The sequence below is a fragment of the Peromyscus maniculatus genome, chromosome 1 (genome assembly GCF_049852395.1).
Source record: "Peromyscus maniculatus bairdii isolate BWxNUB_F1_BW_parent chromosome 1, HU_Pman_BW_mat_3.1, whole genome shotgun sequence".
NCBI classification, from domain to species: Eukaryota; Metazoa; Chordata; class Mammalia; order Rodentia; family Cricetidae; genus Peromyscus; species Peromyscus maniculatus.
Window position 1 is genome coordinate 100,807,587 of NC_134852.1, and position 13,930 is coordinate 100,821,516.

At 44.2% G+C, this 13,930-nt stretch overlaps 1 protein-coding gene across 3 annotated transcripts in view; it reads left to right on the forward strand.

The window, feature by feature from the left end:
* Me3 (malic enzyme 3) overlaps positions 1–13,930 on the forward strand; it is a 203,086-nt gene that overhangs the window by 124,396 nt on the left and 64,760 nt on the right. For all 3 annotated transcript variants that reach the window (XM_076546846.1, XM_042279117.2, XM_042279113.2), the window contains one exon: positions 11,231–11,306. In XM_076546846.1, coding sequence (XP_076402961.1) covers positions 11,231–11,306 — 76 coding nt within the window. The remainder of the gene's footprint in view (positions 1–11,230; positions 11,307–13,930) is intronic.

Consider the following 13,930-nt stretch of genomic DNA (forward strand, 5'->3'; position numbering starts at 1 on the left):
GTCTGGGAAGAGGAAGGCTGAGGCAGGAGATGCCAGCCCGCCATCCAGGGAGCAGCATGTAATGGAACACAGGTAGAGCCACGGAAAACATGGTGACATATAGATTAACAGAAATGGGTTGAGTTTAAATGTAAGAGCTAGTCAGCGGTAGGCCTGAGCTAATAGCCAAGCCAGTTTTAATTAATATAAGCCTCTGCGTGTTTACTTGTGTCTCAGCGGCTGCAGACTGGGCAGGACACAGCTACACCCCAGTTCTCTGGCTGGGACTGTGGAAAGCCAGTGTTATCAGACCTCTTGGACTTACTCTAATGGACAATCAATAGGCAAACAGATATTGATAAGACTGGTATGTCTTAGAGCTTTGTGATGCATAGGGATTCTGCAGCCTTGCCCTGTCTGTTGCTCACAATCATTCTACAAAGAAACTGAGGTCCCCATTCTTCTAACCTGAAGACTAAGGTATAGAGAGCTGAAGCATCTCATCCCAGATCACATCCCTAAAGGAACCACCTCCTGGTATCTTTGAGACCTATACTTGAAAATCCCCAGGCCTTCACATCACCGTCTTGTGAAAATGCCGGTAGGATGATGGGGGCTATCCTCTGATACTCACATACAGGACCTGTTGAGTCCCTGGATCAGAGATACTCACAACAGCTTCCTGAATGGATGAATGGAGTGGATTTTGTCCTTTTGTGATGTATGCTTCCTTCCAAGTTGCCTATGATCTCATTCTTATTGAACATTAGCTCTTGCAGGGATAATAGAAAATATATAGTCCCAGCTATGTGTCACCAAATAGCCCTTTTTTTGTCCTCTCTAAGGTAGGGTGTTTCTATTGCTGTGAAAACGCACCATGACCATGGCAGCCCTTATAAAGGAAAAGCATTTAATTGGGGTGGTTTACATTTTCAGAGGTTTAGTCACTTATCATCATGGTGCAACATGGCAGCATGCAGGCAGACATGGTACTGGAGAAGGAGCTGAGAGTCCAGTCCTACATCTTTACCCACAGGCAACAGGAAGTGGTCTGTCTCACTAAAAATAGCACGAGCATAGAAGACCTCAAAGGCCACACCCATAGTGACACACTTCCTCCATTCAAACCAATAAGGCCATACCTACTCCAACAAAGCCACACCTCCTAATAGTGTCACTCCTTATGAGCTTATGGGGGCCAATTACATTTAAACCACCACATTCCACTCCCTGGCCCCCAAAGGCTTATAACCACATCATAATGAAAGAAATTCATTCAGTCCAACTTCAAAAGTCCCCATAGTCTATCACAGTTTCAACAGTGTTTTTTAAAGTCCAAAGCTCAAAATGTCTTCTGAGATTCATGCAACCTCTTAACTATAATCCCCTATAAATCAAAAGCAAAAGCAAATCACATACTTCCAACATATAATGGCACAGGATATACATTACTATTTCAAAATGCAGGGAAGGGAGCATAGTCAGGAAACACTGCACCAAACAAGATTGAAACCCAGCTGGGCAAACTCCAAACTCTGCATCTCCATGTCTGATGTCAAAATGTCTGCATCTCCAAGTCTGATGTCAAAACGCTCTTCAGATCTCCAACACTGTTCAGCTTTGTTGACTGCGACATATTTCTTTCTTTTGGGCTGGTTCCACTCCCTGTTAGCAGCTTTCCTTGGCAGGTATCCCATTGACTTTGGAATCTCTAACATATTGGGGTCTCCAAGGCAATTCAGGCTTCTCCTTCACAGCTTCACACAATGGCCTCTCTGGGCCTCCATTCAGGGACACCTCTGACACATGCCTGGACTCAGAGGTGTTCCTTAGTAATGGAGGAATATTCTTTAACCCTTTTTTTTTTCTATCCTTAAAGCCAGAACTACATGGCCAAAGCTTCCAAGTTCTGCTGCTTACTGCAGCTAGAACATGGCCCCTTGCTTAATTACATCTTCACCAGCTTTCTGCTTTCCCTGGTTTCCTAATCTGCCTAAGGTTGACTATCCTGGAACTTGCTCTGTAGACCAGGCTGGCCTCAGACTCAGAGATCTGCCAGCCTCTGTCTTCTGAGTGCTGGGAACCACACTCAGCTCTAAACTTTTCTTTAATTCCTTTTCACAAGTTGGAAACTTAGCTGGGTGGGGTCTGATCCTGAAATCTCTACTCCCTTTATTCCATTTCTTAATCCATTTATCTCCTTGAAGACAGGACTTAGCTCCATTCCACTCAAGTCCATTCCTGGTGTTCCTTTTCTCCTCAATTTGTACACTTTGTATTTTTCCTTGCTCAGTTTGCTCCTTTTCATTTTAAATCTTCATTAGAGTTACCACTAGTAACCACACGACAGACTCTATATTAGGCTGTTTTAAGATTTCCTCTGCCAAAGGAATTAATCCAAAACTCTTCACTTTAGCCTCAGGCAGACTCTTTGGACAAGGGCAAAAAGCAGCCATATTCTTCACCAAAATATCACAAGACCGGTTTCTAGGCCACATAACTAACATTCTTCTCCTCCGAAACCTCTTGATCCAGGCACCCACAGTCCAAATTACACTCAGCACCATTGTCTTCCATGTTCTTACTAGGATGGGCCATTAAGCAGCACTTAAAGCATTCAATTACTTTTTTATCCCAAAGTACCAAAGCCCATATTCCTCCAAATGAAAATATAGTCAGGCCTATCACAACAATATCCCAGTCCCTGGTACCAACATTTGTCTTAGTTGGATTTCTACTGCTGTAAAGAGACACCATGACCACAGCAACCCTTATAAAGGAAAAACATTTAATTGGGGTGACATATCTTCAGAGACTTGGTCCATTATCAACATGGTGGCGTGCAAGCAGACATGGTGCTAGAGAAGGAGCTGAGAGTCCTACATCTTGACCTGCAGGCAACAGGAAGTTCTCTGCCTCATTGGTGTGGCTTGAGCATAACTACACTTAAAGCTCACCCTGACAATGACACACTTCCTTCAACAAGGCCATACCTACCCCAGCAAAGCCACACCTCTTAATAGTGCCACTCCCATTGGGGGCCATTTTCTTTCAAACCACCACATGCTCCCATTGGGTGACCCATATAATGAGAGATTTTCTGCCCACTATACTTTATTCATGACTACCTTCCTCTGACACCAATAAAAGGTACTGCAACTGCCAATCACAGCTTGGGACAGTCGGGCTATCATTCCAGCCAAAACGCTAATTTATAATCAGATTCTAGCATTTGCCAGGCAATTAGTATGCATCTTAGGCCTCCAGGGTGTTGTGCCAGCATTTGAACCCAGACAAGCTGACCCATGAGTCTGCACTAATAAGTACTACTCTGCCAGCAACAGGAAGAGCTACCATTTATTGAGTTATACCAGACATTGTACATCAGTTTATAGAAGATACTGTAATACACTATTTAATATGCACTGTCTTATTTAACCATTATAGACAAGGTAGAAAGTAGATGGGGCCCATGGGGCCACTTCTTCCCTTTTACATGTGAAGATCAGAAGACCTAGGAACAGAAAAGTTGTGCACAGCTATATCATTAGGGACTGGCAGCACCAGGCTTTGAGTCCAGGTGCTGCGCTACAGAGTAGGGACATTAACCCCTCAATGTCAGTTAAGCCATGAGCAGCCTTGTCATTTGTCAGTGCTGTGCTTTAAATTCTCACTCCAGCCGGGTGGCAGTGGAGCATGCCTTTAATCCTAGCACTTGAGAGGCAGAGCCAGGCAGAACTCTGTGAGTTCAAGTCCAGCCTGATCTACAGACCAAGATCCAGGACAGGCACCAAAACTACACAGAAAAACCCTGTCTCGAAAAACCAAAACAAACAAACAAACAAAAAATTCTCACTCCAGCCACAGTGACTACCCTATGATTGAGTTTTCTGTATGGAGCCAAGCAGAACTGGAAGGGGAGCTTCCCAAGGAATCGAGGTACTCTTTCTGAGGTCACTGAGGAGGAATGCATTCCTCAGCTAATAAATGTCTTATGGAAATGGGAAGGACTATCCCATCACCAGTGACTGCTGGAAATTTTGATTTCCCCTGAGTGAAAAGCGGCTAGAACTGAAAATAGTTCACTGGGAACATTTTACAAGTGATTCTTTCTGAGCTGGTCTAGATGCTTTTCAGGTGGACGATGAAAACACCCCTCACCTCCCTATCCAGGGAGTGACCTAACTGGAGCCTAACTAAAGGAATGAAGAAATGAAAGCATGTGGACACAGAAAAACTTGGATGGTAAAGCCTCAGCACCCTGGAAGCTTGGCGTGTTTACTATATACACTTGAACAGAGAGAGAGGCAGGTTTAGTGCATCTCTGTCTGAGCAGTCTCTACAGAGGGGCAGTCTTCAGGCTGTGACCATCCAGAGAAAGAAAGCTGCCGTGAACTTTTCCGCACACCATCAGCATTCACACTCAATCCCAAGGATGCTTTGCTGTTCCTCTGAGCCTTACTCAGGGAAGGCTTTGCCCAGTCCCATGGAGCCAAGGCACTAGGGTCCTCAACATGGCCATGCCCATGTCAACAATACACGTTCACTCAGGTCTTCACCCTCTCCCTACAACCTTTGAGAATCCTTCCGGAGCCTACAATCCTTTTGTTTATTATCATAATCCCTTGCCAACAAGAATCACAGGAAAGAAAAAAAAAAAACCTCGAAACCCACATCCAGGGCAGTCCTTTACTATAGTATATATGCACATTTTAAAAGCTCTTAATAAATTTCAAAAGGGGGAAATTTTGAAATTTTCAGTATGATCTCTACAGCCCCTGTAAATAAGCTTTAAGAGAAAGTGAATGAACAAGCCTTTCAACAGTTCGTCAGGTCGGAAGTTTAAACATAAAACTGTTCAAGCTCCCCTATCCCTTCCCCCTCTTATTGTCAATCAAGAGGGCTGATTTTAATGCACCATATAATTTTAGTAATCACACTTTGCCTGTGTTTGCAATTAGCCACACATCACTCCATTTAGCTCTACACCAGAGTATGGCTGGTACCCATTCACACATGTGTGCCCCCCACCCCCACCCCCAAGCATCTTACTGGGCCTCTATCAGGGTTCAGGGTATGGAAGGAATGTTGAGTGGGAGACCTTTCCAAAATAAAACCAAGAGTCCAGAAATGGGTCATGGTCATTACTGTGGGTTAAGTGATTTCCCTAAGTGAGAGAGACATCAATAAATCAGGAGCTGGCACCTGGTTATCCTAGTTTGAAGGAATTGGCCTCCTTGTTAGTGTAGGAGAGAAACATTAGCCTGTCTGCCCTTCATAGTTCTCAGCTGGAATGAGCCCTTTTCACAAAAGACAGATTAACAAGAGAAAATGGAATTTAACAAATATAGCCTAAGGAGCGGTTAGAACTTCAAGCTAAAATACTCTTGTAGATTAAACAAAAGAAAGGTGGGGATGGGATGGGGTCCTAAAGGAAAGAGATTATGAGATGTCCACAAGTGAGGTAAGCAAGGGTTATCAATAAGTTTCATTGTGCACTTAAGAGGGATGCATCTGTACAAACAGAAACTGTTAAATAAGTGTAAATGTTCTTTACAAAAGGAAAACAAGCCTAGTGTGGCACATGCCTTTAATCCCAGCACTCAGCAGGCAGAGACAGGTGGATCTCTGTGAGTTCAAGGCCAGCCTGGTCCACATGATGAGTTTCTGGCCAGGAAAGGTGCATAGTGAGTGCCTTTTCCAAATAAAGGAAGGGAGGGAGAGAGGGAGAGGGAAAGGAGGAGAGAGAGAGAGAGAGAGAGAGAGAGAGAGAGAGAGAGAGAGAGAGAGAGAGAGAAAGGAAGGAAGGAAGGAAGGAAGGAAGAAAGAAAGGAAGGAAGGAAGAAAGAAAGGCAAACCATGCCTTTTCTGTATCTACCCATGCAAAACATAGCTCTCAACACAAAGGGACAAGATATAGCTTATCCTGGAACCACATATGAGTGATCATGGCCCAGGAATATGATTCAGGTTTCCTCAAACACCATATTTCAATATAATAACAGTTGCAGGAAATTCTTATAGTTACAGAACAAAAGGAAGTTATAAATCAAGGCATTCTTCAAATACATTGGCGGAAATATCAGGTGGGCAGGTTACAGCACAGAAAAAAACATTTTTTAATCTGTTACAGGTTTCAGATGTTATCTAATCGCATTCTTAGCTTTCAGTGGAATAAGACATCTGTTAATACATCCCAAAAGTATTTACCTGAAAAATCAAAGGATGCTAGGTCAGACACAGAGAACTAAAGATAGAAGAAGATGATCTGGCAACATTCCAACCCTCTTCAATCAGAGTTTTAATCAGCCTTGTAGAATACAGGTGTTTTGAGGGTGTTTTGTTTTGTTTTGTTTTGTTTTGTTTTGTTTTGTTTTGTTTTGTTTTGTTTTGTTTTGTTTTGTTTTGTTTTGTTTTGTTGCTTCCTGAAAACTTCAGTTCACAATGAAATAGCTCAGAACAGTCTCTAAGCGGGAGAGGCTTATTTAAGAGTTGTCTAGTACTCTTCACCTGGAAGCCATCAAGCTTAATGAGTAAGTTAATTCAGATGCTTACACTGCCCGCTTCAGAAACAGAACCTTACACCACCAATCTTCCGTGTATGTCTTTTCCCTGGCCCATCCACCACCCTCTGTGCATTTCCTGCACTGCCTAGTACCACCCACTATCACTCAGGTCACAGGTCCCTTCAGGGCTCACAGACAAATTGCCTTAGTGCCAGCTCTCACCTGGTTTTACCCAACAGTTTCCTCCTTCATCACTTGAACAGCATCACCTGCTGACTCACATCTCTATTTGTTCAACGATGATGTACTCAGCACGTATTATAAACTAAGCTGGAGGGAACCGTGCTGAACGACAATAAAGAGAGATGCAGAGCTTGTCCTTGTGATGCTTACAATCTAACGGTGGAACATTAGCCAAGGAGCGGCACAGTACATATGTCTGTGCATGCAAGGATAAGAGACCACGAGCTGCTAGCAGGAACCTTCTCCCTTGACTTGGAAATTATCAGAAGAATGGGAATGAATTCATTACATGAAGAGTGAGGAAGCCCAGTAGGGTTGAGCAGAAGAAACAGCCTAAACTGAACACCCCGAGCGAAGTAGAAGTCTGGAAAGGAAGCCAGCGTGGCTGACAAGTTGAGAATGAAAGAAATGAGTCAGTTTTATCTTGTCTTTGAGTCACAGTTGGTGAAAAGCTAGATCATAAATTTGGTCTAAGACGTGTTATGTTTGAGTGCCTTTAACACGTGTCAGGCAGGCAGTTAATAGAGGTCTCGAGCAATTCCTTCCAAGCCCAGGATGATTTTTGTCCCCTCTGGGTATATCTGCTAATGATTGGAGACTAGTATTGTTGTTATTACAGCAGAGGAGCTACCGGCATATGGTGGGTAGAGGCAAGGGATGCTGCCAACAACCCTGCAGGGCTCAAGGCAACCTCACCTGCACAGCAAAGAATTCTCTAACCCAATGTCAATAGCACCCAAAATGAGAAATTCTAGTGTTCAGATATTTAAAAGTCAGTGTCCAAGTGCCTCTGGTGTTAATGAGAAAACATAGAGGAAGATTGAAAGTGGGCTACAGGAAGTATTTGAGGAATGTTATCACAAACATGGCTGGACAGCCTGTATAAAAGAGTAAACAAGGGCACTCAGAAAAGAAGGAAAACTGAAAAAAAAGGGGGGGGCAGGGATCACAGAAGCCAACATTTGTGGGTAGGGGAATAGTAAAAGTATCAGATTCTATCAAAAAGCTGGAGGAAGGACAGAAGCAGCTTGGCCGTTGGGAGCACTTGCTGCTTTGGCAGAAGGCTAGAGTTCAGTTCTCAGCCCCTTCATCAGACAGCTCACCGCTGCCTGTAACTCCAGCTCCAGAGAATTCAGCACCATCTTCTGGCTTCCAGGGGTACTGCACACACATGGAGCACATACACACATGCAGACAAAACTCTTATACACATAAAATAAAAGCGAATAATTCTTTTTTAAAAAAGAAACCAGAGGATGTGAGGGCTGAGAAGTGTTCATTGTTTCTAAAGAGGTGGAGCCATTGCAGGTTTGGCAATGCGATGCTAATAAAAGGCACACTGCTGTGGTGGGAATTAGAAAAAAGGACAAAGTCTAGGCAGCTTCTGCAGGCAAGTTTTCTTTTGGTTTGGTCTTGGTTTTGGTTTGTTTGTTTTTAGTTTAGTGAAAGAAAAAAGGAGAGAGAATAGTCCGGGAAGGGATTGGCATTCAGGACACTGTATGGGAGTTGCAGAGATAGCTCAATGGGAAATAGCACTTTCCATGAAAATGTGAGGATCTAAGGTCAATACCCAGCACCTACATTAAGAGGAAAAGCTGAGGGCAGCAATTAGGGAGGGACCGGCAAGGGTCGCTCTGGGTTTTGCTGGTCATCCAATCCAGTCAAACACTGTTCAAAAACTAAGGTGGAAAATTCATTATTTCAACCTCTGGCTTTCACATAAATGTGTAACAGGTGTGCGCGTGCGCGCGTTTGTGTGTGTGTGTGTGTGTGTGTGTGTGTGTGTGTGTGTGTCCATTATACACACATACACATACACACACACACACACACACACACTTTTTTTACTTTGGAAATTCCAACATAAATGAAATAAGTAGGTCATTATAACAGATATCTCTGGTATCCATTATATGGATGCTGGATTGTAGCTTTTTGTTCTAAGCAAGTTAACTAATTCAAATTCCAAGCTCCATCTGCCCAAATCAGCAAGAACAGGGGTCTTTGCTCAGCTTTGTGTTTTTGTTGGTGTGTGTGTGTGTGTGTGTGTGTGTGTGTGTGTGTGTGTGTGTGTGAATGCCCCTGTGTATTCATGGCCAGTCAATGACTGAACTTTTTGTACCCAGACTTGAGAGTCCCTGAAGTTTCTTCCTTTCTGATTTCCCCTCTGCACTGTCCAGCAGCTATTCCTAACCCCAGCCCTGCTCTCAGGTACTCAGCCTGGAATTCTGCCCTTCTGTTGTTCCAAGCTGTTGGAAGACTGGCCTGTGCTCAGACAAAAAGCTGCAAAGCTGCACATCTCAGAGAATAGTTCCTGCTTTCAAAGGCATCTGCTCCTCCAGTTTCTACCCCTCCTTCGCCAAACTCCATTGTATACCAAAACGACGTATTTAATAGCATGACAGTAATATAAATTGTTTATATATGAGTGATTTTATAATAATTGTCTTCTGAAGGGTTATTCTGTGTCACTACCAGAAGCCAGGAGTCTAGTTTCACTTCTAAAATAATAGAGATTTGAGTATGTAAATTGTATGGGTTATCTACTAGAATGAAAAAGAGAGAGAAGGGAATCCCACAAATGTACACATATTCTCTCATCTCTAATCCTAAAACAGAAGATTCATACCCACATCCTATAAGTCTAAACAGTAGACATTCTAAATCAAGGAACAAGCTAATAAACATAGTATGCTCTATTGTCTTGCATCTGAGACTGCGCCATCTTGCTAGACTGGAAGGCTAAGTTTGAATTGGGTATTGCTAGACTCCAGTACCACAGAGAAAAGTATCTCATTAAGCACCCTTCCCCTGCTTCCCTTCCTAGCTCCATCTCCCATTTTAGAGGCCTGGTGGATACATGTGTGAACATCCCTGTTTAGCAGGGAATTTTGCTTTGGCCCCACTCCTTCCTCTCCATATCCCACCCTCAGAAAGCCCACCAAGTGATGGCTCCTCCCCTGGAGCTGCTCAGAGACCATGCCTACAGGGTATTTAAGGCCCCCTCCTTGGGAGCAGCAGCCTGATTTCTCCCCCATCCCCCAAGAGTTCTCCCAGGAATGCTTTGCTCAGATCAAACCTGGTCTTATCAATTTGGCTTGATTTGGCTTTTTGCATTGGCACAGAAACCCACAATCAGGGATTCAAAATCCCAACCCACATATCCAAGTTCTGGCCCTGGCCATGTGGTCTGTGCTTTGGAGCAAGGACCTGGAGAGGAGACCCATACAGTTGCTAAGGCAGTTGTGGGGCTATCGAGTCAGGGCATTCTGGGACCAGATCTAGAGAGAAAAGAAGAAGAGGTACATTCTCTAGAGAAGATGACTCCAGGCAGGCATGCCCTTGACCCAGCACACTCCTGGTCCTATGGAGAGAAGCAATTAAAGAAAGGAAAGACACTAGAACCCTCCCAAGTATTGGTGAAATTATTATGGCCACTCCACATAGTTAAAAGGAAGATTTATTTAGTGGGTAACTTACAAAAAAGGGAAAGGTAGGTTGTGGGGTCTGGGGAAGGTGTATCGAAGTCCAGCGGTGTCCTCTGGAGCTATGCTTGGTCAACCTCCATCATCTAGGGTCCCGGAACAGAGAGAGCTCTGGCCCATCCAGATCTCGGGTCTCCAGGCACCTCCCCTGGCCCCGCCTCATAGGCGTGACAGTTGCCAGAGTCTCAATGGGGGTTGGAACTTCCAGATCCAAGCTGGAATGGCTACCCACTACATCTCCCCCTTTTTGTATAAATAAAAAGGTTCTAAACTAATACAAGACTATATACAAAGGAATAGTTATCCAATATTGTCCAGGAATAATGAGGGATAATGACCTAGATAAGATGGAACTACAACCAATGCAAACAATATCAAGCAAGAAACACATACAAAAATCCAGAGAAGTATAGAGCATAGGTAAATGGCATGTTATAAAGATCATTTTAAAAGGTGTCCTATCCTAAAGAACCTGAATCTAATACTTAATATGTTGTATCTAAGATATTATATATACTAAGTTGTAACTATAACTGATAGTCTTAAATCCCATCAAAGACCTGAGAAGGAACATAATGGTACCTGAGAAATGGTAGATGGATTCAAGCAACTTTAGGGAATCTTGCAAGAGTAGACCAAGACAGCTGGCAGCCTGGACAGTCACCCAGTGTTCCTCAGCATTGTTGGTGCATTCAAATTGGCTACAGGCCTAGAGTATCTGACAGACCATTTTCAGAAGCAGGAATTCTGAAAAACCATCTTACCCCGTCTTGGCAGAGTACAAAGAAGATAGCTCCAGGCAGGCATGCCCTTGACCCAGCACACTCCTGGTCCTATGGAAAGAAGCAATTAAAGAAAGGAAAGACACCAGAACCCTCCCAAGCTTTGAGACAAAACCCATCTTCCTTGGGGCTGGGGGCAGAAGTCAGCAATGCAGTTGATGGCGGTACTCATGATCTTTGCTCTGTTTCTACACTGACTGCTTGGTTTCTCCATGTGTACATTTGTTTTTCCTAGTGGGCTGTTTATCACCATTCATGACAAGGGCCACCTTGCAACAATGCTGAACTCTTGGCCAGAGGACAATATTAAGGTACGATCCTGGTTTTATTGCTAATGTCTTGCTTGTTGGAGGAATCATTGCTGTCTGTATTGGTGTTATTTCTACCTATAAAATGGGCCATTGTGACACTGAAGGCAGGATACTTCCCCCTTTCCCAGGCTCTGATCACACAAAAGCTGTAGCTGCCACAAATGCATAATAGAAGAGATATTTGCCTTAACTACACATCTAGGTGAAATTGTTCTTAATTAATATTATCTAAAGAACTGTTCAGCATGTGTTGTGTACCTACTGAATGCAAAGTGCCAGTTTCCTTGTGGGTGTAGACAGAAGTCAAGCATGGATCTCTTCTGGAGTAACAAATACTTCATGATGAAAACAGAACATAACACAACAGGCTAGCCAGGTGGAATGTGACCAGAGCTAAGAGAACCACACAGAAAGAGCTGCAGGTGACCACAGAGGTAGGAGGACTTTCATCTCGGATGTCATGGGGAATGACTTTGAAACTGGGCCTTAGATTGAGGGTTGTGAAGATGTCAGTAAGGACCTTCTGCATAAAAAGTTTATGGTAAGCAAACTTGGGTAGTTGTGTGTGCCCCAGGTAGCACAGAACAGAGAGTATATGTGCAGACTGACAAAGTAAAACTGCCACTGCTTCTCAAATATCAAGTCTCCTTAAAATTTTTAGGAAGAAAAGGATGAGACTGCAATATGGAAAGCAAACTGCACAGTGCTCCATATGGAGGAGTCTGAGGGATCTGGCATCTGAGGCAATTAGCTTTTCTGGAAGCGACGTAAGTGAAGCTGATGGCCCCTTAGTGAGGGAGTTTCCAGCCTGGGAGTCAAAGTACTGGAGCTAAACACAGGGTAACCCTGGGGCCAGCTGTTCACCTTACCCTGGCTCCCCTGGCAAGCTGTGGATTTTCTGTAGGGTCCCGCTCCTCCACCCCTGCTTGTTCCCGGAGCCCATGCCTTACCAGAAGGTACCGAAGAGAGCCTCTATTGGTTTTCCACCCAAATCAGGCATTCTGTAGGCAGTGTGAGCATTTAGAACAAGAGCAGAAAAGGATTAGGACCTCGGCTCTCTGCAGCCAGGTCTGAGCTACAGCCCAAGAACAGTCCTGGCCCCTGGGAATAATTCATTCTCACATCTCCATCTGGGTGTGACTTTGCCTTGTGCTTATCCGCTTGGACTCCAGTTATGTGTAAGGCCTTGGCCTTGAAAGTTTTGGCCTCCCTCCCAGGGAAACATGTTTCCAGGGTGTGTCTAGGATGAAACTCTAGTAAAATGTTGAGGACATTAAAGGAAGCCAGCTCACTTAGTAGGGAGTTAACTTTAGGCCAACCTGAGTGGGCACAAGGCTGAGGTCCTGCCCACTAATCTTTTCCACATGCCTGGACAGCTCAACCACGGAGGAACCTGTGCATCAATAGACCCTCCGCAGATGCTTGCCAAGGTGAATAAATGCAGTCAACAGATGCATTAAGCATCTTCCTTGTACCAGGCACTGTGCCAGAATAGAGATAATGCATACAGTACTTTCAGGCAAATTAGGAGCAATTGGAACAACTAAAGAAATTTCTTCTTCTTCAACTGGAAGTGAAAAGGTATCTCTTCCACCAGGCTGGCCCAGTGATCAAACCTCAGTTGTTTCCTTGGCCAGGCACAATATGCATGATTATTATCAGGTCCTCCTCCAAGAATTCCAAAATGAAAGTGAAAGGTGCCTTACAGTTGAAAACCCAGGATATAAATTTAAAATAGAACCATAGGAGCTGAGTGACTGTTGACTTCAATAAACATATTTTGAGACCCTTCTAAATACTGAATACCAACTACCAGAGGGGTGGTGACAGTGATTAGAGGCATAGACACAGGAACTTTAGACTCTCTAAAGGAAGCGTGCCTAAAGCAGGCCCCAGATAGACAGCCAGACCTCTCAGAAGGGTGTAGGATGCGTGAGCTGATCTAGGCTGGCGAGTGCCATCTGACTCAGTTGCTTTTGGCTGCCCTTCAGGAAGCATCTCCTCTGAGGGAGCTCCCTGGAGCTCTGTGATAAAGATGTGCAGGACCAAATTCAAGGAACTCACACTCTGCTTAGATGGGCTTACCTAGAAACAAGGGCAGAATGCCATGCCTCTCCTGCCAAAGAGAGGAACTTACAGGGTAAGGTGTAGACAGGCCACAAGCTGTTCAGCCTCCCTCCCCTTGAGGCTCCAAAGGGGCCAGGTAAATGCCTGTGACAGCCCCCACCCTTTATTTCTGTCTCACTTCAGAGAGGTTCCAGTGACCATATAGAGAAAACAGCCCTGATTTTGTAAGCAGACACATAGGGCTTCTGATCATGAGTCTTCCCCTTGCCTATTGTGTGTGCAGATTGACTTTCCGAGCTTTGGAGTCCTGTTGTGGATTAATCATGATGATGCCAGTGGACACTGAAGAGCACACAAATGAGCATTGTCCTTATAGGGGGTATTGGAAGCAGTTGTACCATCTGTGGCTATATATGACCAAAGGGCAGCCAGGGAAACAGAGGTTTCTTCTGGGAATCAGAGGCCACAAACGGGTAGTCACATGCCTTGTACCCAGATATACTTGGTTTGGCTCTCAGTGCCTGTTAAAATTCTTGAATTTATAGGCAATATTTTTA